The sequence below is a fragment of the Falco peregrinus genome, chromosome Z, assembly GCF_023634155.1.
Source record: "Falco peregrinus isolate bFalPer1 chromosome Z, bFalPer1.pri, whole genome shotgun sequence".
NCBI lineage: Eukaryota > Metazoa > Chordata > Aves > Falconiformes > Falconidae > Falco > Falco peregrinus.
In genome coordinates, this window is record NC_073739.1 from 17,810,587 (window position 1) to 17,837,576 (window position 26,990).

The 26,990-nt window shown below is 36.7% G+C and overlaps 1 protein-coding gene across 2 annotated transcripts in view; it reads left to right on the forward strand.

Annotated features, from left to right (window-relative positions):
* Positions 1-26,990, forward strand: part of COMMD10 (COMM domain containing 10) — a 118,857-nt gene that overhangs the window by 40,243 nt on the left and 51,624 nt on the right. The window contains exon 6 of one of the 2 annotated variants that reach the window (XM_055791344.1): positions 10,595-10,660. The exons of the other annotated variant lie outside the window; for it this stretch is intronic. Within the exon in view, the coding sequence (XP_055647319.1) occupies positions 10,595-10,660 (66 nt within the window). The remainder of the gene's footprint in view (positions 1-10,594; positions 10,661-26,990) is intronic. 2 annotated transcript variants of the gene reach the window in all.

Consider the following 26,990-nt stretch of genomic DNA (forward strand, 5'->3'; position numbering starts at 1 on the left):
TGGTGTTGATGCTGTGTCTAAGGAGTTCTAATACACGCTTTCAAGTGCTGCCACCATATTGGTATCTTGTTTTCTTCATTGTTGCTTCTGTTGCTTTTCTTTTTGAACAACAAGTTGATTGAATAATACCGTATTATAATTCTGTATTAGGTTGGTTTCCTGTTTTATTCAGGCCTTAAAGCCCTTTGTGTGCTGTGCTGTAGGGTATTGTCTGCTCCTAAAGGGACAGCATGGAATGATATAAATGCAAGAAAGATGTTTAGGTAGTGTTCAGACAGTTTTAGAGTTCCTGGATGGCAGTGTATTCTGTCTGTTGTGGCTAACATTTAACAAGTTCTTGAGTGAGCATTTTAGTTTCCTCTTTCTAAATGTGTATCGTGTTGAGTGAAAATTAAAGTCTTTCTAATGAGGAGCAAAATGGTTTGTAGATAATACAGATGAGATAAAGAATAGCCTTTTTTTAGTACTGAAATTGGAATTATTTGATTTCTTTCCAAATGCAGATATATTGAGACACATACAGGAGGAAATGTTTAATGCTAAACCTTTTCAGGAGAACTGCTTGTTGCAGCAGCGAGGAGCTTCTCTTTTGGAGTGAATTGTTTTGCCAAGGGTACTGTAGCCAGGCAGACTCAGGTAAGCTGGTACAGTGTGGTCTGAGAACAGTATAACAAAGAGCAGAAGTGCATAGAATCATAGAATCATTCAGGTTGGAAAAAAACCCTAAAGATCATAGAGTCCAATGGAGGCAGTAAAGGCAATTAACAGCAATAGAGCAGCAAGGAAGTGTTGGTCATTGAGAGTTAACTGAAGCTGACGTGAACCTACAGAGATTTTTTGGGGTAAGGATGAGGATGTTTAACATGCATGGAAGAAATGCACTGTGAGAAGCATTATGCCACATGATGCAGTGCTTTGTTCTCAACCTGGTATCTGAAAAGTCATTCTGAAAAGCTCTTGAAAATTCAAGTGTAGCATAATTTGAATTTAATTTTTTAGTGGTGCTTTAAAATCCACATTACCATTTCAAATAGCAATTGTATGCTTCTGTGGCCTTGAGGGAGTCACAAAGAGCTTGGAGCCACCTTTGACTTCTAAGACTGAGGCCTGCGATGCCTGCCTAGGACAGAGTACACTTGTGTTTACTGCTTTTTGAGGGGAAGACCTTGACTGCGATCAAGGGGTAAACCACAGACCAAGAGCAGATCTTTCAAAGATGTGTGGAAATAGTAAGACAGAGGAAGGATATAACAACAACAACAAAACCCTCAAAAAAGGCGTCTAGTATATCTGTTCTTTATGGATAGACAGAAGCATTGTTCTAAACCCTTTCTTCCCTTCTTTGCAATAAAATAGTTTGTTTTCAAAACATTCAAATCCAACATAACCCAGCTTTGAATTTGTTGAAGTAACTTGAATATTTTTGTTAATGTGAGTATTTATAAAGATGCTCAAAACTTGAAAATTTGACAGACTTCTGGCTTTTTATAATGATGTGGCTTCAGACAATGGAGAAAAATCAGCATTCTGTTTTTCCCAGTGTTTTCTGAAGCACTTCAGTAATGTGCTTTCAGCGTTAGCTTTTTTTTTTTTTTTTTAAACTAAAGAAAGAAATAAGAATTGTGGACCAAACATGAGTCAGCCTATAAAACTGTAAAAAGAGCTTTGCAGCTCGAAATCAAAGTCCTATTACTTTAGTATGTGTCTTTATATAAAAATAAGCATTTCCCATTTTCAGAGTTATGTGGAATTGGCATCTGTTTAATTCTTTCACAGAAGTTACAGGGTAGGGAGAGTGTGAATTTTAGGAAAACTGTAGGTTATTATTGCCACTGGAAACAATATCCAGTAATGTGATGCTTTACCAGCAGGTGCAAAATTAATCTGCCATTGTACATGTACAAAATATGTTAATATCTTCATATTACCTCACAGCTTCCGAAAAGAAAATTATTCTTTCACTTTGTGGAAATAAATTTATAATATTTTAAAAAAGTAATGATCAAGTTACATAGTGTCGCCGTTTCCTTATCATTTGCACCTAATTCGTACATGTCCATTAAAATACTCTTTCCAGTGGCGTTTTTTTGGGGTGTGTGTATGGGGTTTTTATTTGGTTAAAGAATACTCTTTACTGAGTGTAAAAATGTTTGGAATATGTTGAGAAGAAACCCTTTGGGCTAGAAAAGTGTCTTTTTAAATTTGTCCCACAAAATCCTTTTCAAGTTTAATTGACAAGTTTAATTGACTTAAACTGTGTAAAAGTTACCATTTCATTTTTGCTGATTGTTTCTCATAGAAGTCCTGGATTTTTTTCCCAAACACTAATCGATTATAAGCATTCAGATTTAAGGTCAGGTCATTAAATGCCAAGCAGATAATACTCTTGGGCACTGCGGGGAGAGCAAGCAGTCCAGATGCTGAAATAATGCACTTGGGAGAGAGTGCTTGGCTGGGCTTTCTTCTAGTCTTGAATCTAGTACAGGGAATCAGCTGTGTACTCTCCACTTTCTGAAGGTTAATAATCTGCCCCTAGGCAGATGAATGCTTCATATAAAACAGGAAAAAAATTTCCAGAGAGTAGAAGATAAAGCATGCTCCTGTACTAGCAGAAGGATGGGTGAGGTGACCAAAAAGGATTTTTCCAATGATTTTTGGATTGTAATTAAAATCCCTATTCAAACTTGTAAATAAATAAATAAAAGTTTATATTTATATATGTATATAGTGAGGGTCTGCAGATGTGCGAGTGACAATGAAATCTGTTTGCTTAAATTCCGTGACTTTTGTCTGTTGGCTGCATAGCTCCTGGAAACCAGTCTGCAAAGGGGCAGAAAATCCTTGACTAAGAAGGAAAATGTTACCTTTGAAACAGGCATCACAGGGAATAGCACAGTATGGGACTGAGTTTCCTTGGTTGCTCTTGTTAGAGTGTAGGAGATGTTTTCATTCTGAAATTACTGATGCAGACTCTAAACCTGAAAGTTGCTTAACCAGAGTGGTTTTGCATGTGGTTAGATGCCTATGTCAACAGTTGTCAAGTGTACTTCAAGGCAAGCATAAAAGCAGTGGAACAAACTGTGATTGCAGAGATGAACCTTGGAAATAAAAGCAAAACAAAATGCTCTCCTCCTGCTGGCTGTTGAGAAGTATATTGATTCTCCCTCTAAAGCCATCGAAACCCCAAGTGTGTGTTTTCTTCTTTAGTAGGTGGAAGAAAGGCTGGCAAATGCAGTTCACCGCCGTCTTAGTTGTGCCAATATGTTTGTAAAGCTACACTGCAAAATGGATCCCTGAAACTAATTAGAAAATGAAACAAAACCGATGGCCTAGAGGTTTCTAGAAATCATGAGAGCTTACGTTTCCAGTGGGCCCTACAAAAAAATTGCACTGACAGAAGGAAAGAGGCAGCGGTTTGCAGGTGGTTATGAGTTGTCAGCATGAGGAGGGGTGTGACTTAGCAAAGAAAATTAAATTGGAAACTGTGCCCTGTTTTTAACCATTACACTTCTTTTTCAAGGTTGTTGGACTTATACTTACCAAAATAGCAGTAGTTTCCCAGATATTAGTAGACAGTCTTCAGACTAACATTTTACTTGTGGACAAATGTTATCCATTTATTAGGTGTGGATAAAAGTGAGAGTCTTGTATGTGTATGTTTGTGCCTTCATTATTGCTACCAATACAAAGGTCAGGAAGACTTTTGGTAAGCTCATAAAACTTAACTGTTTTCGGAGGCAGAAATGGACTTGCATGGAATTTATGAAGGTTGATGCATTTGCATTTCTTGTTAATGAAATCAAGAGATGGAGAGACAAATATTTCAAGAATACCTACAAATTTTAAAAGCAGGAAATTACTAAGCATTTTGGTTTTAGTGGTTCTTTTTTGTAATTGTGTTTGAACATGTTTGTCTGAAGTGCTATTTGATTAGATTTTTTTTCTGTTACTAGTAGTGTCATTCATATGCTCAACCTTAAAATAATATTATTTTTACTCCAAGCGATCCAAGTTGCAAAGAGCTTTATGCATAAAGTTTGCACACAGAGTTTTACAGATGGTGAGCTTATCTCATGCTACTGTATCTGTTTTAAAATAATTTTCTCTTGTGTCCATACATAAGCCAAAGAATACAAAAAGAAGAATATGATTTGTAAGTAAAATATAGACAACTAAAAGATACAGGTATTAAATAGCAATTATAAGAAAGTTACCTGATAGTAATTCACATGTATTATGAAAGAGAAAATAGGAGGGGGAGAGGAATGGAAATTACGGAAATGTCAATATGGAACACATTTAGAGCAGATATTATGCACATTAGTAACAGCTAAGAGACAATTGCCAAGATAGTTTTGGGTAAAGGATCAAGAGTGACATGGAATGTATGAAATTGACCAAGGCAGGAAGTGAATGGCGGAGGAGCAAAACCTTTGAACTGCAGGAATTAGCCTACCACTTTGTTTTCTCAACTAGTAATTGATTTGTAGGAAATTGATGTAAGGAAATCACAGAAATACAGGATGTTGTAACGTGTGCAGTAATACAGAAAGTAAAAGATGATGAAGTTATGAGGAAAAGATAAAAAGGAATAAAGTGATTAAGGCAACTACTACTGAAACTCAGATTCTTGTCTAAGCTGATAGTGATTATTATCAAAAGGATTTCAATGTTTTCAATTAGTATTTTAAATAAGATTTTCGTGTTGGAGGGGAAAAAGTTGAGAACATCACTGAAAATGGCTAAATTAAATTTGGAAGGAACAGTTTATGTGGTTCTGTAGCAGGAAGGTTTAAAAGAGATTTAAATTTTCACATCGTGAAAGTGCTGTCCTTTAGTAAGATGTTAGAGGTGGACATTTCTAGGGAAGCTATATGTTGAAAATGCTCTGTGAAGCAAAATACTTGGCCTTTCAGAGCTACAGGGAGAGTGGTGATGGCTGGGCCAGATGATCTCTCTCCAGTTACGGAGAGATTTCAGCTATAAAGATGTAACTAGACTCTTCTGCAGAGTCCTGAAAAAAGCTGAATAGAGTCATGACTAATTTTGTATTTAATCTGCTCTGTTTTGTTTAAACAAGAAAAGTAGGCAAGAACACCAAGGTTCCAGAGAGGGTCAAAGGTGGGACCACCCTTTTAGAGGAGGAAAGCAACAGAAATATTAAATCCACAAATCAAAGTGTCTCTTTCCTAGGTAAGAGTTGCACTTAGCTTTTGTGAAAGATTCCTAATTTGTTTTGGCCCTTTCTAAAAACCATACGATTCTAGTCAGTTTGTCACATTTTCCATTCTGGGTATTATGTTAAGATGCCCAAGTGAATTTTCATTAGAAATGCTACTTAATGAGAGATGTAGGAAAGTGCTATAGCATTGCAGATGAGTTCTTCACTGAAATTGATTCTCATTAAAATCACCCAGTCTCTACTAGATAACGGAAAACAATGAGTTGCTCAGAACCTGGAAGACTTGGGATCAATGTCAAGTGTTAACCAGTATTACTATAATTAGCATAACCTGGGCATTATATTAATTAGGTAAAACATGCACAATGAGGAGCACTGAAATGAGATGAAACCAATATACTGGATAAAGGACCAGAGGCAATAGTAGCTTTGTGCCTGGAGTGCAAGTTTTGTAGTATTCCACATTTAATATTCTACAAAAATAGCATTTGGGCATATATTTGTGGTTGCAGTTACTTTAGGAAAAATTTGTAGTGCAGGAAACAAACAGTTTGGGACCTGGATTCTGACCTCTTGTCACTCTGTGATTATTGACTTAGTTTATTTTAAGATTTATAGTGGTGATTTAAGTTTGTTTAGGACCAATAAGCAGAGTAGCGTTTCAAGGAAACTTTGTTTTCTTTTACTTCTATGAACCTGTAATCTGATTTCACATTCGGTGAGTGGGACATGAAGATTATATGTTAAAAGTAATAGTGCATTTCTGAAAAACTTCAGTATTTTAAATGCTAACCTCAATTTGCTGCAGATTTGTCTCTAAAATCTGCAGTATTCTGCATTGGGAAAGTACACTATTGTGATAGGCAACTTTTATGAGTAATTTCCCTAAGGTCTGAAATCAGTAGTGCGTTTTTTTTGTGTTGTTGCTTTGTGTCTAAATAAGTTACACATTTATCAATTCCTTTTGACCAGGATCCATCTTTGTTGTACGTCAAAATAGCAGGTTTTTGCCACAATTTGAAAATGTTCCTTCAGACTATTGCTAAATGCAGTTCTTGATTTTAGTCTAGCCCTTTCATATTTTCTCATACCAGTATTTTAATGTGGTAACTGATATGCCTTGTAATTCTGCAGTTCTTTCCTTAGATGCTGATTTTAATACAGTGCTAATGCTCTGTAGAAAAAGCTGTGGAAGATCTGACTTCTGTGTAGCTTTGCCCCTCCTGTTCAGAAGTAACAAACAGCAATATTCTTTGTTTTAATACACTGCTAAAACTGCGTGTTGTCTTACCTTCAGTGGGTCAGGCTGTGTACCTAGTTACACCTACACCCAAGTTGCAGTGTGACACAGGAATGACCATAAACCTGTGGGCCATTGCTGGCTCAGTGCTGCTTTGTAAACAGATGTACAGGCAGCAGGTTGGTGTGCTAAGCCGTCGTTTGGATGCACAGTCCCCAGTACTTCAACATGCTCCGTCCTGTGGCACCAGGGACTGCGCCTGTATGTTTGCAGTGCCTCCCCAAGCAAGTCAGATGTAAGGGGTTGTGGTGATGTGCTTTCCCTTCAAGGTATAGTCAAAGCACTTACCTTCTTTCAGTCCACTGCAAACACTAATGTGAGAATGGTGAATGAAGATGGAGAAGCCAGACAGCTTGCTAGGGAAAGTGGAGTGGCGGATGGCTGCATTTCTGAGGCTGTCTTGTGTACGTAGCGTGTTTTTTTAAACCGATTAGAAGATGGTCTGTAAAACCAAAATGTACAAGCCAGTTATTAGACTGAATTCACATTTAGTTTCATGAAGTGTAAGGAACAGAAATATGGTTTTAAAATGTGATATAGCTATATTTAATAAATTGAAAAAGTTTATAGATAAAATGTAACGTATTAATTACTGTCAGGCTAAGCCCAAAGGCAGGGTTTTTCTGGGACACTTTTATCTTCTTTTAACAGTGGTATTCTGCCAGTGGAAGGTACTACTAAAATTTCACATGAAACTGCATCCTAACCTGCAGGTGATGTTGTGCTCATTACAGAGCATAGCAGGAATAATAACACTTTTGCCTTTCTCACTTATGTAATCTAAAAATTATGTTTTGTTTAAAGGAAAAAGTACCAAGCACAGAAATGTTCTACCTCTTGCTTCTAATATGTGCCCCCCTCCCCTTCAGGTCTTGTCAATTTTATCAATTCAATACTTAAATTAAACTCCTGAAAAAAATTAGGAATGCATAATTAACCCTTTCTTTATCATAATTAAACAGTCTTTGCAGTGGAGTAGGGATCTGGGTATTTTTTTCTTTTCCTCTCTGTCGGTGCTCTCAAAGACAAAATAGACCTTTTAGGTGTACAACTTAAACAGTAGCAGGCAGTTGTGGATTAGGAGAGGAATTACATTTTGAGAAGAATGCGTTTGTGAATAAAGTCTGTTGGAATTCTGACATACTGTTTCCAGTATGATTTCTATGTGTAGATTGTTAAAAGCTTTACAAGAAAAAAAAAATCTCAATTCTTTAATCTGAAACAGACTAATGCACACAGAGGTAGAATATTAGCAAAAGATCTTGCCACGCATTGACCGTAAGTTCAGGCATATAACCCAAGTACTTTCTGCTGGGAAGCAGGATGACTTCTTAATTCTAGTTCTTGTGAATAGAGGGGGGACAAGGGTATTTGGAGTGTGTGTTGGAACAGTTGATGCAATCTGAACTGTTCTTACACTGTCATATACTTTGAAATAATAAATAAGTGTGTCTGAGACACAGCCAATACTTCAAAGTGAGAAATCCACACATTCTTTTATTGTCTTTTAGTTTTGTTCTGTAGCCATTGTGCAGGTCTGGACTGTATTGCAGCTTACTTCTTGAAGTCTTACTTTTGGCAATACAAATATGACACACACATCAGACTGGTGGGTGAGTGGATGAGTGGGTTTTGACAATTACGATGTTTATGGCATAATTAAAAACAGTGTAAGTGAAATTTAAGATATACATCTCAGTATGGCTATATTTTGTAAAATAAGGTTTTATAGAAGCAGAGAATCTGGAGGTGGAAGAGGTGGATAGAGGATGGAGCTGAGCTAGTCCTAAAATTTCTGGGGTGTGTTGCCTTGCTTTCTCCAAGAGCTGCTTTCACAGAAGCCATTTGTGCCTACATCAGTGTGGCATACAGGCAGGAGATGTTTTAGAGCTACTTGTGGCGTAGGAGTTCTGGTGCTTTCTGACAACAAGGCATAATTTTTAGAGTAGTTTTAACCAAATACATAATCCTGTCTTTCAAGTCTTTGGATGCCAAACATACTCATTATTGTTTGAATAATTTATTATATACACTGTCATCAGGATATCAAGGTTATAGAAAATATTTCTTATGAAGAAAGATTCCCTATGTAATGGGAATCTTTCTGCATTATTATTAGCCTTATATTCTTGGTTATTTTCATGTTTGCCAAGGCTCTGTGGCCAAATTTCATACTTACCATATTCCAGATACATTCAGTCACCAGTGTAATCAGTTCTCTGTATTTCTGCTAGTAATTTTTAAAAGAAAATAATCCAATAGATAGCTTGCATGTTGTAAGCAAAAAGCTTGTGTAAGTTATTTATTTTTTCTTGATGAATTTTTTTTTTTTTTTTTTAATGAGCAAGAGACTAATTCATTCCTTGTGCTTCATCAGCCCAACTGGGCTGGTTTATTAAATCATGTCCATGATACCCATGACATTGGAAAAGTCATAAAAATTTCAAATGCCGTCTGCTGTCACTTTAAATGACTATTGTCCTAATGGGGTAAATGAGAGGAACCAGAAAGAAATATGCTACATGGATAATTAAAAGTCTTGGGGTTTTTTGTTTGTTTGTTTGTTTGTTTGTTTGTTTTCCTTTCTGGTGTTATATTTAGTTTAGAAGGCTTCGTTTGTATTTTGAGAAGCCAGGTTTGATAATTCAGATAACCTGGGTAACCTGAATTCTTTGTTTGGAATATTGGTTTTAATAATTGGCATTTATATTCATTTCCAGACCACATTTTGGCCCTTTTGCAGAAAGCACTGAAGAGCTTCCTTAGTGCAACAATATAAAATCCAAATGTATTTGTGAAGGTGCTGTAGTAGCAGTCTTGGAGGAATACTGTTTCACTGTGTCCTGAAAGATACTTATTAATTGGTGTTTAGAGGGAGTAAGCCCTTGTTTCACAAACTGCGAATATTTGGGAACAGGATACGTGATTTAGAGAAACTATGAATAACATGGCAGTTCTGGTGAATTTAGCAGGTTTTTTTGGCTGAAGGACTTTTTTTTGTTGTTGTTTTTTGGGTTTTTTTTTAATACACTTTGATTATGGAGGGACCATAAAACATCGAGGGAACTCTGAGCAGAAATTTTGTGCCCAGTGGAGATACCCAAATACAACTTCCCTCCAAAATCCTATGAGTAGTCCATTGAGCAAAATAATTGCATGCAGCACTGGCTCCAAATAAAACAGTTGTCTCTTATTTACCCCTTCACTGTGGCCTCTTCAGCTGCAATTAAAGCATGTGTTAAAATCAAGTGAAGTGCACTACTGGAGGACGCATGTGGAGACTTTCTTTTTGTAATCAAATACTACAGCTTAACAGCAAAGACTGCATAAAACATTTTAGCATGACACTGTTTTTAATGTAGTGTTTTAGTTTTTTCCTAGTATACAAGCACCAGATTTTCTGCACCTTGTTTTATTTTGTAGTAGTGGCAATGTAAAAGGTTAAGGAACATTTTCACCTAGAACTGTATGTTTCTGATGAACTCCCATGTTCCCATAGCAATTTTAGTAACCACACGCTGTTTTACTGGAAGAGTGACTTGAGGATATTGCCTGATCTCTCTCTGCCTCCCATGGTAAACCTTCTGTTTGTTTTGTGAATTTAGTAGTCAGAGGTGCGTGATAAAACTTGCCATCTCTTACTTAATGACACTTCACAGCCAGTAAGACTGCCAAACTGCCATACAACTTTCCTTTTTACTTCATTAAGCAACACAGAAGAACAGATCACTACAATTATTTTCTACTGTAATGCCTCATATTGACTGAAACATCTAAGTCTTAAAAATAGATAAGTACTATAAAATAAAAGGCTTTAATGGAAGAAGGGACATCTTCACAGCTCCAGATGGGTCTAAGGTGAGGGGAAAAGTGCAGCAAGACCCAAGTCAAGAAAACTGAGCTTTTTTAAATAAGTGAAGCATGAGTGGGAGATGGGGGAGAAAAGGTTAAGCTATGTTTTCTGTAGTAGGTTATACTAGAAATAAAATACAGGTGTTTTTTTCAGCAAAACCACACTAGAGGAACAAACTGGAACAAAATGTTTCTGCTTTCCCTACTGGCAACAGTTAAACTGTAGTGACACTTAAAATAATCTGTGTGCTATTTTGCAGAGAACATTACTGTCTCAAAAGTCTTTTAATAACTGGCTGACCGGCTGCATCTTTGATGTTTTAAAGGTAAGGAAGCAGTAGGCTGATACTCCTTCTCACATTTCAAAATTACTTGCAATATAGATTGTTTTCTTGTGGTTATGGAGTTTGTGATTTCTCCTGTGTTTTCTGGTTTTCAACAGTTGTAAATACAAAAAACCAAGCACATTTCCTTCTCTCTTCCTGCCTTCTGTCCAACAACAAAAAAAAGTGAAAACCCCCAACAATTTACCTATAATAGTGGTTTGGCACATGGTATCTTATTAGTTAAAAGGCAGATAGACTCAATGTTTGTATTACACTAGCTTCAGGTCAGACAAAAAGAGAAAGAAAAGGAGGTAAAAGGTGGATAGGGAAAGAGACCATGTGCTCTCTGTGCAAACCATTGTATCCATGGAGGATGCTTCTGTGGCCTTGGAAGAAGCCTACACGTCAGTGAGAATAAAACCTGATATCCACAGTGGCTGTGAATTTTTATTTACATATATGGGTTTGAAAAGTGTGGTTTTTCTGTTGTGGGTGGGACCACAGTTTATGACTAAAGACTGTGGTGTTGGTGGTGTTAGCTGAGCTTGTGTCTCAATGAGAACTTAATATTTTGCTTGTGAGTTCAGATTTCACTGGAAATTAGTGAGTTCTTGTGATGATGTGTTTGCAGAAAAAAATTACCACTACAGTAGGCATACAGTGTGACCTCACAAACTGGGCAGCACTTAGTGGGGGAAAAAAAGATAACCTGCCATTGTTTGTACAGTTTTTACATTGCATTGAGGACAGATAGCTTGGAAAAGCAGGGGATAAATATGTAATTACTTGGTTTTTCTCTTGTCCTGTAAGATGATTAAGTTCTGGAGCTTTGTGCTTATACTTTTTTGTTGGTCCTTCACTCATTGCAAATGAAAGAAGACCTGTGTTACTTCTTAATTTATATGCTGATGGACCTCCAGCCAGCTGTTTTCAGTGTGGAATGGAGAGCATACAGATTACTTCTACAATATTGCCTGAAAATACTCCGGAATGCACTGCTTTGGGGTAGAACACACTGAAATACTCTTGCACTTGAAAATTAGAGCTCTGTAGTTCTCATTACTTCTGTCCTTCAGGCAAAGCGGGACGAAGACAACATTGGAGATAGGAGTTTCACAGAAAGTAATTGTAAATTATTGTCCTGAATTTTCAGTATTCCTTTATTTGTGTTTTTGCTTTTTAACCTACTTATCAGTTTAAATTTAGGTGACGATTTCCTAAGTGGTGTCTCAGTTGTCAGGTTCGGTTGTGGCCTTCTTATAAAATAACGTTAACTTTGAAAAGATGACATTTTCTTGTGTGAGATTTCCTCCCTTGTTCTAGCTTGATATATCTTGCCCTGAATCTCTGGCCATTTCAACTTACTTGTCCAACACAGATGTGAACTATTGAAAATACTGAAATATATGAATTGAAAATGCTGAAATTCAGCTTTGTGTAGCAAGCTGAGCCATGATTCAATAAGTAATCAATTTCCCCAGTTCTGCATTGAATTAGTCTAAGAGGAAGCTACTGGGAATTCCCCTCTGCTTTATTTTGGGATTCTCCCTGCATGATTTTGTATCAGGACCCACAGAGATCACTTCAGTGAGCAATTGGTTAATGTAATTAGTAAAGTAGACATACATTCAAGTTCTGCATTAGCACTAATGAAACCACAGAGGCTGATTATATTCTGCTGCTGTGACAAGAAAAAACAGGAAATTATTTGTTGTGATTTCGAAGAAAATGTTGAGTAGGTGCAAAAAAATATCATTACTGTTACTGTGATAAAGACGTTACTATGTTGATTCCTTGTTTGGGGCAAATTCCATAAAACATACAGATATATATTTGTGCTGATTGACCCAGCAATAATTTGGAGTACTCATGCAGCACCACAGTGCTGCAGTGTATACAGTGGAAGTGGGCAATGACACTGCAGAGCAAAAGGGAGCAAGATTTTTGTACAGAAGATGACCCGTGAGGGTTTTCATGTTAAAATACTGGATGACATTTACATACCATGTGACTTAGTCCAACAACTTAGTTTTTTAGACCTGCCAGATATTCAGTCACATTTGTTAAGAAAATTTAAAACAACAAACTGGAACCAAACCCACCATCAAACTTTTGGATTATTTTCATTTCCTTGCTTCAAGAGGTTTTTAAAAAAATCAGTTACTCCCCCCTTCTGCATCCAGGAAAGGGATTTTTCTAAAAAAATATGTGGGAAGCCAGTAATAAGGGGTGGCAGTGCTCCTTTAAAAGACATGCAGTACAGTCTGCTAGTTGACTTGAGATATTCAGACTGAAAATGTTAAGCTTTTCATATAGTATTTTTATTATCCCATTATGTTGTTTCTTAATTAAACTCTAAATCAGAGGTTGTTTTAATTACCACTAGGGGTTTAAAAAAAAAGTATAAGCTGATACCTTATTAACATTGCAGTGGTAGTCTGCAGATCTGGTAGCACCAAGGCCAAGTTACAGAGCCTCATTCATTATTGAACAGCAGCTTTTTAGGTCATCACACATTATAAACACTCTACCAGTTTCCTTCATCATAAACTTAAAATGTATCCATTGTGCATGTTTTAGAAATGTTTTGGCTTTAATTAACTCAGCCTGTAGGAGGAAAGAATTGTAAGGTAAGAGGAACAAGTACACAAGTGGTTCCTCGCCGTTGCCAAATTTTACTCAGTATACTAAAGCTTACTTTTGTTATCAACTCACAGAATAATGAAGCAAACCTTAAAAACGAAGACAAAAAGTTTATTTTCACGTTCAGCTATGACTGATGTGGTCTTTCTTATGAATTTGTTATGCTGTGCTTAAAGTACTTCATGTTTTTACAAGTTATAAGTAAGTTTTCTTTTATGAATTTCTGGAATATTAGAGCATGGAAGTACTTTTTTTTTTAAAAAAAACAACAAACCCCTAAGGAATAGTCAAACATTGAGGACTAAGGTAACATTTGCATCTGCGACCTTCCAAAAAACATTGTTATATCAGAGAATCTGCAACACTTTGCCATGATTTGAGATTTGTGTATGGAGCAAGTTTACCTTGCCATGCTTGCAATGTGCAACGCCATGTGAGTGGACATACTTTTGCAGACCAATGCAACACTTGCATTAAGTGCTCATAGTGCTGCAGGCTTTGGTATTTTTAACGTTAATTTTTCAGTTTGTCTTTTTCTCCCAGGTTTTGTGTGAGAATCTTAGGCTTTGTGTCTTCTAAAGAGGAGCGAGCTCTTTTCTCCTTGTTGTCTGAAAGGACAGCGTTCACCATAGTTACCAGACAGAAATACGAGAACTTGCGTACCTGTTTGGAATGTTTCTTTTGAACACCAACATCCATGTTGCTGTTACTGGATTACTCATAAAGAGTGATTCTTTGTAGGAAAACAGTGAATCTTTTCTTGTATGAAGAGGATGGTGGACAAAAATGTTAACATTCAGGTCAGGATTAATTCCAGCTTTTAAAAAATTGAAGCTTTCAGATCAGAGATTCTGTTCTCGTGTTACCTGATTTGCTTCAAGAAGGAAAAAGGTTATTAGAATGTTTATATAGTATGTTAATAAATGATGCTTTGAGCATTGTGATGTCTGGAAGTTGGATAAAGTACTCACTGAAACATAGCTGGACAGTTATACAGATGTTCTCTTGTGCAGGTCTGGCACAGGTTGATATAACTGTCTATTTTATTTTCATTTACAATTTGAAGTGATTGTATTTTACAGTGCAGATAATCTACACATGAAAATCTGTACCACTGGGATAGTGTAATCTTTCTAAAAGAAACACATTTATTTTAATCTGTCAAGACAAGTATTGGAAATATAGCCCCCAACCCCCTTCACTGAAAAATAAGTAATAAATCACTCAAGATTTTTAAAAAATGAAAACAAAAGCTTGAAAAATGCAAATTTTCTCATCAAAGTGAGCATACATGCTGCATGTAGCCTTCATAATACAACAAGCATCTATGTTCTGGTTTCTTCTACTTGTGTTTTGTGTTTAATTAAATTTAATCTGGTAAAGTGTGAAACTGTGGTTTAGGTCTAAGGGACTTCTTAGGTACAGTAAGTTTGAACTGCATGTGGGAAATACTGAACCACACATAAAGAAAACTGCATGTATATCCTATTCACTTCAGTGCAGCTAATCATTTGCAGATACAGGGGGCAGTTTTTAGTCTGGAGAGCTGGTGTTCACACTTGCACCTTTCTGCAGCAGAGAACTGTCTGCTGTTTCATTAATACCTGTTTCAGCCAGGCATTTGTTCTCCTTGTTTGCGCCATTACTGTCACTACCCTACAGGTGGTAAAGTGGTAGAAAATGAACTTTATCATCTAGAGCTGCTAAATATAGTAAGGGGAGAATGGTGCATATTAAATGCTCCTGTTCAAGGTATGTTCAGCACAATTAGAAGTTGGTTTCTAATCAGAGTGTAAGGCTTCAGCACACAGAAAATAAAACCGACTCAGAAAAAAAGCTATATGTGAAGCAAACCCACTTTTGAGCAGGTTTATCAACACACCTAAGCTGCTTATCTCAGTGTTCACCTTTCACAGATGTGTACAGTTGTGGCCTGCTTACTTCTTCCAATTACTTTTAACAGTCTTCTAAATGCCCATAAGCATTGGCTGCTGTATGAAAAAAAAACCCCACAACTCTCCCACAGTGTTCCCAGTTGAAATGCAGTTATAAGTTCATCAGCTTTTTCCTATTGTAGCATCTTCTGCAGTATTTCAGCTTAATTAATTTCAGAACTCTGTTTAAAAGAACACAGCTGTTACTTCATATCCATTGAAGCTTCCACATTGCTTTGAAGTTTTCACAGTATCTGAAGAGTGGGAAAGGAAGTGCTTCATGAAGTTTTGCAACAAAAATATTACAAATATTTTATAAGCTCAATAATGACAGGAGAAAGGGTGGTTTTGCTGGTTGTTTCATTTTTATGTGTACTTTTTAGGAATATACCTTTAACTTCCATGATACTCTTATTTACATTGAATAATAATTTTTTTTTCTGAAATACAGCATGAACATGCATTGTTCAATAAAACACTGATTTGAATTTTAGTTTTATACTGTTCTTATTGTGCATCTTATTCCAGCTCAGCTTTCTATTAATGTTGTATTAGTTGGAATTTAATTCCATACCATTTTTTTTGTAGGAAATACATCAGCAGCTTGAACATACTTTTGGTTTTAGGGTGTTGGGGTTTTTTTGTTTTGTTTTGTTTGTTTCTTTGTAGGTTTTTTTTAATCATCTAAGGAACAGCTGGGTGATCCTAGTCAAATGTATTGGCCTCCAAGTGAAGTTTCATATTAAGTGCAGGGATCATGAAAGTGGTTATGTTTTCAAAAGGAAGAATCCTAGGAGGGAAGCCATGCTTAGTAGTGTCCAGAAAGCAGGGGGTTTTGAATGTATTTGGTTTGTATTGTTTGTACTGTGCAATACACCTTTGTGCTGAGGTATTTGTTATCAAACAGCTTTCACCTCTATCAAGGGTTATGGTTTAGGATTACTGGTCTGGATGCTGTTTGCAACACACTGTTGGTCTCCACTCGCTGCTGTCTCAGAAGTGTCCCCCAAGTCTTTACATCAGAGGGAAAGTCCTAGTCAGACATTATAGGATGCATTGTGTTGTCAAGTCAACTGCCTCATCCCAGTGAGGTTTCTTTACTGGTGCTTCCTCTGGCTAGCTGGCTCTGGTGGTGCCCTGCAGGCTTTCTCTGGCTAGCTGTTTTCTGTGCTTTGAGCCAATGCTGTCTGCAGCAGCTTTCCTGCTTCTGGGCTGGGGTTTCTTTCTTTTATGTTCCATCTTGAGAAGAGGGAGTGTTACAAAGGAAGAACAGCATTAATGTATGTTTTACTTCAGGCTAAATAGTGAGCCATGATCTTCATAATAATTGAGACTTAAGTTTTACCACAGGTAGTCATGTTCATCTTGCAGAAAAAGAACATTATGAATTTTTTTCTGGTCATATGGTGTGCTGAGATTATTGAAAAATTCTTTTGAGTAGAATAGCAAGAGAGCATGGCACTTTGCTGTGCATTTCTACTGCTTTTAACAAACTGTCATTTTACCTGTGCCATAGCTTCATCTGAAAGTCATGTATTTTACTTAAACTGAGTATTGAAGTCATGTACGTAAGGTGTTACATGATCAGGGACCTAGAAGAAGGCACTGAAACTTGAAAATTGTGGTGGAGATGTATGCTGTAGACAGTTTCTCACAACTTCTTGCTGGTGTGCTTCAAATCTGGGTTTTGGACAGAACAAGTCACATCTAGAAAAGAGAACAAAAAAGGCAATCCGTTGGAAGGCTGTCGTCTTGGGATGCAGATACATATTTTTAGGGAACTTGTCTGAGATTGTGCTTCACATAGTCACCAGTAGTTGGTGAGTATTAACAAACTGGGCATTGTTAACAGTTATTGCAATCAGATAAAGCTGTTGTGTGGTTGTGTTGCACAGTTCTCACGTACTGAGAAATTGAGGCACATGGACAAAACCATCATGTTTTTGTAGAGCTCACTCCTGATACTCTGAAGATCCATACTGTGCTTTATGTCATTGTAAATGCCTGGTTGGATTTCCAAAGGGGAGAGCACCTTTATAGCTTGTGATTTTAAACTTGTGGTTCTTCTTGTTGTGTAAATACTAATTTAAAAAAATATATTCTCTTGTATTATTAACTTAATGTTTTCTATCCACAAATGCGTGATATTCTTTTGGAGTTTAAGGAAAAAGCCACAAAAAGAATTACTAGATTTTCAATGTCACATTTGATTTAGAAGTTTAGTGTATTATTTTAGCTATTTTCCTCAATCTTCTTTTTTCAAAGACTGCCATTAAAATAGAAACTTCTCTTGATCTGTTTCAATGCTAACGAGCAAATCCTACATTAGGAAAAAAACATGCCGTCTTTTTGTAGCTCTTATATCAACAAGGTCTTCCCCAGGTCAGTATTGTTGTTAGAAACAGAAAATCAGTGTTGTTACTGTTTTATAAAGGTAATTTTAAAGTGGCTATTTAAGAAAAAACAAATTCCTCAACACTTACATTATCATTATATCTTCTTCATTTTTTGTCATGGAATCTTTCATAATGTTAATTAGTGAGTCAAGTAAATTCAGTAATCATATAATTCATGATAAATGAGTGATTTTTAGAGAACCAGTGAAAATATTGGTGCCGGCTGAGATTATTGTATACTTCCAAAGAAGACTAAATACATTTAAGCAGAGAATGTATATAGCCTGTATATTTAGCCTGTAAGGACAAATCACACAATGAAAGGTCATTGCCAAAGACACCTCATATGCCCGTTATAGGTGGAGGGCTGCATGTCTGCAGAATTGGAAAGGAATCCAGCACGTATGCTACTCAGGCTAATTATAACGTTACAGATGGTCATTACATAAGGAATGCCTCCAAATCAATATTGTCCATGCAGAGAGACTTCTAAGTATACCTGATTCTGAAAGAGCAGCAGCTTGATATTTCTCTCCAGGAATGTAGCTCTCAAAGCAGCAAGGTACACCGTCTCTTCCCAGTTACATATTCTCTCATACCAAATCAGTATTTACACTTGATTTTCTCTCCATGGTCATCATGCTACCCTCCTTAATACGTTTTTCTTTTCACTGTATGCATGCATGAGGCTGCGCCACATACTAGATGGAGACAGTTACGTTTTTTACAAAATGAATGACATATGCATCGCTTAGGATCTGTTCGTTAGAAAATGATGCAGGCTGAATTTAGCTGAAGAGGAGTAAACCTTGCTAGCAAGGGAATAACATACAGAAGCCATAATTGGCCAAGCCAAATTTGGCTTCAAGTGCCTACAAAAACTGGCTCTGAGTTTTCAATAACAGCAGTAATTAGGATCATTGTGTTAGCACAGTATCTGCAAGTGCAAGCTCTTGCAAACTGGAAGGAAAAGTACTTCCTAATTGTTCATATGATCAGTGCAACAGTTGTTGAAATTGGGGGAAAAAAAATTCCCAATTTCAGTGAAGTTTAGGATGAATACTGGATTAGATATTAAAATATACCTGTTCTGTTTTCATAGTGAATGAAAATACCTCTCCATATCCAAAGAGCATTACCTTTCCTGCCTGCCATGGACAGTACCTAAAGAAGAGGCTTGTGGTTGTGTCAGTGGTCTGTATAGTTCACATTGGTAACTAAGCGTGCAATTCCTGTGTTTAGATACGTCCAAGTTCTATTACCACCTGTTTCTAAAGTACAAAAATACATGCTAGCTTGACCTCTAAATCTGCAGCCAGGTTTAAATAGTGTAGTCTTCCACTGGTGTCTCCACAGTTTAAGAATATATGTGTGTGTTCCTACTGCTAGCTAGGTAAGAATCGTGGAGGGTGTGGAGAAAAGGGATTTGCGATGTGCCTAATCTAGCCAGATTAACGTGAGTAACTAGTATGCCAGATACTCTGGGTCATTGCTGAGACAGGCCATTGCTAATCTGCTTTCAAGTTTTGGCTGTGGATCTTATCTTAACATACGGCTTTTCATAGTGTAATGCTCTTCTTTAGGATAATACGTGACTTCTGGGTAGGACAAGCAGTGTTTTGACAATCCACTGCCCCAACGTTGGAAAATAATAGCTGCCCTGCTAGGCTGCGAACTGTAGGTTTATTTAAGTATTACAGGTGTAGTATAAAGACTAGATTGGAAAGATTTAGGTATGAGATGGATTGCAACAGCATGTATCAACCTATTGTCTGGTCTGTGTAATGACTCAGGTGCATGATCTTAGCTGGTTCTAATTGATCGTGAAAGGTTACTGAGCAAATTGGAGAGAACTCACTCGTTTCAGGTGTTGTTACTTTGAACACCCTTATTTACATATCTTCAAATTGGAACCTTATTTTTAAAATGGGTTAGCTTTTTAGCCTTTAAATACTAAAATGTATTATTGGTATGATACGGGGGGTTTGTGTTTGTATTTAAATACATGTTACATGGGAAAATTATGTGTTTCTTTAAAAACTGAATAAGTTGCCCAGGATGCTTGGAGCTTGCTGACATAAATAGTGTGGTTAGAGTAGTTGACTAGTTGATTTAGTTTGTTACAATGCAGCATGGAACAGATGTTAGTTTATTACCAGCTTTCTGTGGGATTATGATATAAAGGTTGGGGAGAAAAAGCTAGAATTGGCAGACTGGTTAATTATGCAGAACAGCATGATCTATGAAGTTGGTGTCTGGTGCTGCTGTATTGGGATGTATTGCAGATGTTAAAAATACTCTGCAGGTTTTTTTGAAGGAAGAGCTTGGAAAACTGCAAAAACACCTTTAGGTACATGTGCTTATGTCAGAAAATGGCATTTTAGCCTTTGGGCTAGAGTCCCTGAGCTGAGGAGTGCCTCAGAGTGAGAAGGTTTTATAGGGAATTTAATGCAAATAGTCTTGTGCTTCTGCACTGTACATAGGAAAAGAGAAAATGTGAAAGGAATGACAGTCAAAAAAGTGGTGTCTGAGCTTGGAATATGGGTAACACACAGGTCACCAGAAAAGAGGACAGCTGAATTCTGGCCTTCAACAACAGTAGTATTGTTTATAACCAAATAAAAACGTCTCTTGCTCTTGTGGTGTTTCTTGCCCCTATTATTGGTGGTTAAAAACTGTTCAGAATATTGTTCACCTGATGACAAGGGCTTCCAGTTCATAGCTCTGCTTTTTAATATCCGCTTCTTGTGTGCCAGTGTTGTCTACAGCTTTAGAGTTTTTCTCCTTCCCTTATGTCCCTGATTTGTTTATGACTGAGAGGCATGCTTATTGCCTCTCAGCCTTCCTTTTACTAGGCTAATTAAACCAGGCTCTGTTAGTATGCTCTTTGTACTATCCTCTCCTTGCTTCTCATAGCTTTTCTCTGCACGTGCTTGAGCTTAAATCATGTTTTTTTTTAAGTCAGGTGACCGAAAATGTTCACAGAGTTCCAGTTGAGATCTTGCGAGTTTCTTCTAAAATGGCTTTAATACAAACCTGTCTCTGCAGAAATTTCCTCCCTTGATACAGCCAGATTGCAGTTGCCTTTTTCACGACTGTATCTTTCTGACAGCTTGTATTCATCCTGATTGATTAATACATCCAAGTCATTCTCCTCCTCTGTTATTTCCAGCTGATGATCCTCTAGCTTACAGTAGAAATTCTTCCTGTTCCCCGAGTGCTTGACCTTGACTGTGCTATTGCATTTTGTTATTACTATCACTTTGGTCCTTGAAGGCTGTTCAGTTCTTGCAATGTGATGTTATGATCTTCCTCTGTATTGAAAGTAGTTCCAAAATTATTATTTCTTTTTAGTAACCCTCATCAAGTGTCATTATTGTGATCCAATCTTCTAGTTCCATTTTTGCTATAAGGTCAGTTCTCAGAATGGTTTGTAAGGAACCCCACTCTTAATCTCATTCTAGTCCAGTAGTTCCCTTCCACATTGTAGCCTCACTTTTTCTTAGTAAAGCCCTTGCTGTTTTGCATTCAATTTGTCTTTTTCTATCTTATGTACTCCTGTCCATACAGTTTGGTGTTGTATGATTTACTGAAGTACCTATGTTTAAGACATTAATTTCTGTGATCTAAACTTTTACTTCCTCCATAATATAGGAGGTTAGCCTGGACTATCTGCTTCTTAATGTAACCATATCTAAATCCAGCCTTTTTTGCTTCATGAGTATCTGTCTATTAAACCCAACATGACTTGATGAAAATGCCAAATGAAGAAAATTAGGTTCCTCAAGTGTCAAGAGAACCATTAATGACTCTTAGCAGTCTCTCTGAATTTCTTATGAACTTTTCTGAATGCAAAATTTGCTTATCTAGGCCTTTTTGTAATGTCTTTATTTGTAAGACTGTCTAGTCTTACTTTCCAAAAATGCATTAGGCAAGTAGTTGGGAACCATGGTGATACTTCATCTTTGGGTTCTAAAAATTAATGTATAGACCCGGAACTACACTGAGTTCTGCTTAATGCTTGCTACATGCTGTGAGAAAGAGGCAGAGGATTTTATGAAAGTTTTGTGAGATACTAAGTTTTCCTCTTTTTGATGAAAAAGAATTTCAAAGATGTTGCAAAAAATTCCAGTAATACTTCTCTTAACAGGCCAGCCATGGGATTACAGAACATCTTAATGAAATAAAGCATTCAAGCCTGTTTTTCTTGCACAGAACCATACTCTGCAAATCTGCTGGAAAAGGTCTTTAGTGGTGTGTGTTTTCCTTAACCAACATGATTGTTAGGCATGAATCCTTCCTGTGTCAGCCTTGCTAGCCTTCATCTTGATAGTACCTGACTGTCTCCTTTGTATTTAAAAATAGAAATGACAGTCTCTCTCCCTCTGCCTTTTTTAGCTTGATTAGTTCATAGCTGAAAGTGTGAGACACTTGAGGGAAAGCTAAATTGAAGGGTTGAGGCTCCCATTCTGAATGGGGTTAAGATCCATTGTTCTGCTTCCAGGAGCAGTCCCTGCCATCTTTTGTTGAAGTCACGTGAAAGTCTTTGTTTCAGTGCTTTGTGTTGTTTGTAAGTTTTGCTGGTGAAAAGGAGCATAGTTCTTGTGGTGACAGAGCAGTGAGCAGCAGGAGGGGGGAAAGACCCTTACAGCAGCTGGTACTGGGAGATGCTTCGGGTTGTGCTCAGGAACACAGCAAAACCTACACCACAGCAATGGATTGTAACCTTCCTGTCATTTAGGCTTTCTAAGCTCAATTATATGCGAACTAGATTTTTGTTAATGTGCTCACATTTGGTTTTCACCACAATGGTTTAAATAATTCAAAGTGGAGGTCAGGCGTATGTGACACAGTATGGTTTTACTCTGCCACAGTTAAGGGTGGAGTCAAAAGTTGCCGAGTATAGGTGGTTGTGAGTGATTTTCTCCTGTTTCTGTTTTAGTGTTTAGTGTCAACAACGTGTGACACTAAGAAGCAGTGAAGAACACTTTCTTTGCTTTGGAGAATGTAGATAGATCCATGAAGCAGCCATTTCAGTGATTATTCAACAGAAATTCGTGGGGTAGTTGTGCTAAGTAAGAAGATTCAGATTTTGCTAGAACTTAATATTATTTAAGGGGAAAAAGAATAAGACTTCTTAGGGGCATGAAAATACCTCTTCTGTCCATATACTGTATTGATCCTATCCAAGGAAAGTAAAGTGCATGCTTTGCCTTTTCTCATGATTCCTCATTCTTAATTTTTTGACACTGTAAATAACATTTCTAATTACTCTCTGTCTGACTCTGGTCAACTTTATTGTAATTTTTTCAGTTGATGTAATAATGTTTTTATGAGTCCATATTTCTTTTGTGGGGGAAGAGTGCTGTGAATTAACATGATAATACTAGCAGCAGCTTATGATCAAAGAGAAGAATCTATCAGATAAACTGCTGATAAACTTACACATAAACTTCATTAATATTTTGAATTCTCTGTATTGGCAAAAAAAATAATGCAGGATATTGTTTGGGTTTTTTACAAGCTAAAGCTGTTTAAAAATATATATTTTCACCTTGATATCATCAGAAGGATGCAAATACAATATGGTGAGCCTAAGGTCTTTGTGGAGTTTGGTGGGCATGGAGGGCAGTGTTTAAAAGAACAGACAGTTCTGAGAAAGAAACAGTTAAAAAACCCATATGTATTACTCCGAGCTATGTATATAAATATGATCTTTGTATGTTCCTTCCCTCCCTCAAGCAAATACACTGTTTTCTTGTGCCATCAGAGAGTCTTTAGATAGCTGTGTATCCCTGCACCCCTGGTATTGAGAGTTCTACTCCGTCGGGGCAGGTTATAATGCTTCAGTGCTGTGTTAGCAATTATGAAATGCAGTCTAAAGAGGGAGAAGATAAAAGAAGTGAACTTGTACATTTTCTCATGGGAGATAGGACCTAGAGCACAATGGGGAAGGCATTATAATGATGCCAAACAAAGTTCTGGGGCACTGAAGCTCAGTTTAATCTCCAGTAGTAACCCTGCTTTTGTGAAAATACTCCCAAGTGTAGCTAGGAGTGAACCTGGCCAACCGTGTCTTCAGGCAAGTTTGTTTTAGCTACTAGAATTGAATGTTAATAGATTAATTTGGAAATCTACTCAACCTGAAATTTCGTTTAATAGAAAAAATGTAGAACTAAATATGACTTAGGATGAAAATGTTTATTTTGATAAACTTTTGCAGATGTTGCAGTTTAAGAACTCTCTTGAAGTGGTGTATCTAAGCCTTGCATATCTAGGTTTCAGACTGTCGTAGGCGTTTAATAGGATGGTCCTGCCCTACAGAAAAGCCCCCATGTTGTCGAAAACAAAAAGAATTTCTTGAAGCCATCTTGTCAGCAAGTTGTGTCTGTCTTTTATAGGCATAGAGAGACTTCTATTTTAGTATTTGAGAAGCATGAGAACATGGTGCACAAAGATGTAAATCTGGGGTTCTTTTTTGGTGTGGGGCTTTTTTGGTTGTTTTTGTTCATTTTGGGGGTTTGGGATTTTTTTTTAAGATGTGAAACTTGATGTCTGTCTCTCTTCATATTTTTTTTTCCACCTGAAAAGGGTGGCCAAAAGATTATTTTTAAGACATTTCTTTTTTTTTTTCCTTTTTTTTTTTTTTTTTGTAATATGCTTGAAGGTGATTATTTTTTATTATTCAGATGTGCTTGACCAACAAGAGGTTACTTAATCCCATTTTGGTAGTTACCACCGTTTGCAGTGAAAAACAGAGTCATGGAATCATAGTATCATAGAAGTGACTGTGTATCCCTTTTCAAAACAGTGCATCTTGAATCCTGGTAAGTTACACCTAGATTATAAAATGAAACTTTGGAGAATCATGGCTAATGAAAAGAAAGGAAATTAAATTAGAGAGCTCAGCCGTAAAAGGAGTGGGTGCATAAAGGATAAGGCAATCTCACGAGTAGGAGAAATGAGTGTCGCAGAACTGCAAGATTTACTTCTACACAAACTCTGTATGCTTTGGAAGGATCTAACTCATTGAGTAGCTTTCAAAATTCAGGGGGCTAGTTTGGGCATCTGAGAAATGTGAGAGATATTTTAATTCCCCTGAAAGCTTGAGATTACAAAACACATCTAGCTTCCTACATCTGCTGTTGTGAGAAGTTTATATGTTGTAACTCAGAAGGGGAGGCCAGTTGTGTTTTGCTGTGAGATGAAGGATTTGTTAGAAAACTTAAGCGCTATCAGTGGTCATGTAGCCAGGGGAGATGGAATTATGTTTCTGTCTAATCATAGACACATTGCAGAGCATAGCATTTAAAATATTGACCATCATAACTATATTCATTAAATCCACCAAAAAAAAGCAGTACAGCATGTACTTACATTTTCATTCCTCACGTGGCAGGTTTCAGGATCAGTATTGTCCTTGGTTTTATTTTCCAGTCATCCTTGTAGTTGATATTCAGTATAGTCTTTACATAAGTATTTGGTAAAGAGAAATATATTTTACTGAAATTGCTGAAACAGAGCATTTAAACTTAGGAATCTTACAAATAGGTTACAATTGCTTGTTTGAATCTTTCTGGATTTATCTGAGTTTAATTTACTGTAAATCTAATATGCAGATAAGAAGTCTGCACTTATACAAAAGAGTTAATAAGAATCATTTTAACAGCAATATGTTAATTTTTAGATAAGTGTTATAGGTATAGTTTGTGTATACATTCTGGGCTGACCATATGGCTCAAGTATTCATTAGTACTTTAGATATTTAAACACTTGGTACTTGTAGACGCGTTAAACATTCCTATATGAACATGCTTCTTGTAAATGTAGATGGAAAAAAAAGACTAGCTTCTAAGTTGCTCACTAAATTATTCAAATTAATCTAGTTAGGTGTTACTTGTTGATCCTGCAATGTACTGTAAAGTTCGTGTCATGATTACTGTTATATCATTCAGTTGCTGTTGCTAGCAGTGATGTAATTTCATCTTTCTGTCATGGAATTGGATGCAACTACTTATTTTAATTGAATTCATTACATGGTATAGCTGAAAAGAGCTTCTAGTTTGATTGCAGGGAAGTGCCTAATTTTTAAGGTATTCTAATCCATGAATCTGAAAGCTAGTGTTTTAGTTACTTGAGGACTGAATTATCCTGAGTCAGATTACACTGATGTGTTTTCTCATGCAGCAATTAGAAGCTCATGTTATCTTACCATGATTTGCAGAAGTCTTACTGCTTCCTTGCTATTGGCTTTTATTGAAGTATTCCTTTAAAAAAAACTACCTACCTGAAAGTTTTGCTTTAAACCTTCAAGGTTTAATAAACTACTTCCAAATTTTCAAAGTTGTCTCTGTGTTATTCATGAATAAGGCAAATACTTTTATGCATTGCCTGTATGTGACGTTGGAAGAAGAGAATTTTTTAAATTTTTATTCATTTTTTTTACTTCTGAGTACAAAAATGCTGATAAACTATCTTTTGGAGAGCAACAGCAGCTTTTTGTTCTTAATTGCACCTCTGGATATGTAGCTTTGCAGACAAAACAGAGCAAGGATAGTAGACTGGTTATCTACAGAAGATAACCAGTCTACAGAAGACTGGCCTGAAGGTGAAAGAGACTTGTTATTTTAGATGAATGAATGAATGCAAATATATATGTGCTATATTTTGTGGGCTCATCTATGACACTTGTTACAGCATTATGTGTATTTATTACAGCCTGTTATATTTGTTATGTTAGCAAATCTTTCAATAACCTGATTGGTGATGTGTAGGCTTGCCTGCTTTTTGGTTCAGAAACAGATACTTGTTTTTCTGGTATCAGATTTCTTTACTAGCTTTCTCTCACTCCCAGCAAAAATACAGAAGTAGTAAAGCTTAGTCTTTATAATGCAGTTTCATCATTATTTGCAAACCTGTGGGAACCAGACATTATGCTGGGCCAAAATCACTTACGAAATTCAAGGTACTTTTTCACCATGCTAATTTGCTCTTTTATAAATGTCAGCAAGACAAAGGAGAAAAGGTAAAATGCCACATGCAAGATTCACTTATATATGAGAAACTGCTATAGGTAACCATGACTGCAGTTTTTTTGCCATAGATGCACAACCTTGAGAGTCAGTGCACTCATTTGAAGTGCTGCTGTTGTAAGAAGGAAGATTCAGCTGTCATTTCAATGAATACCTAATCGTAGATTGATGGGGGAGCAGTCTGTAGAATCAATGCATGTTAAAGAAATGATCCTGAATTAATTACTTGTATGTCATTGTTGAGCTTAAGGCTACAGCTCCAAGCATGGAAGTTAGAGGATGTGTCAGCTTACAACAGTTATCATCCTGTATTCTTTGACTACAG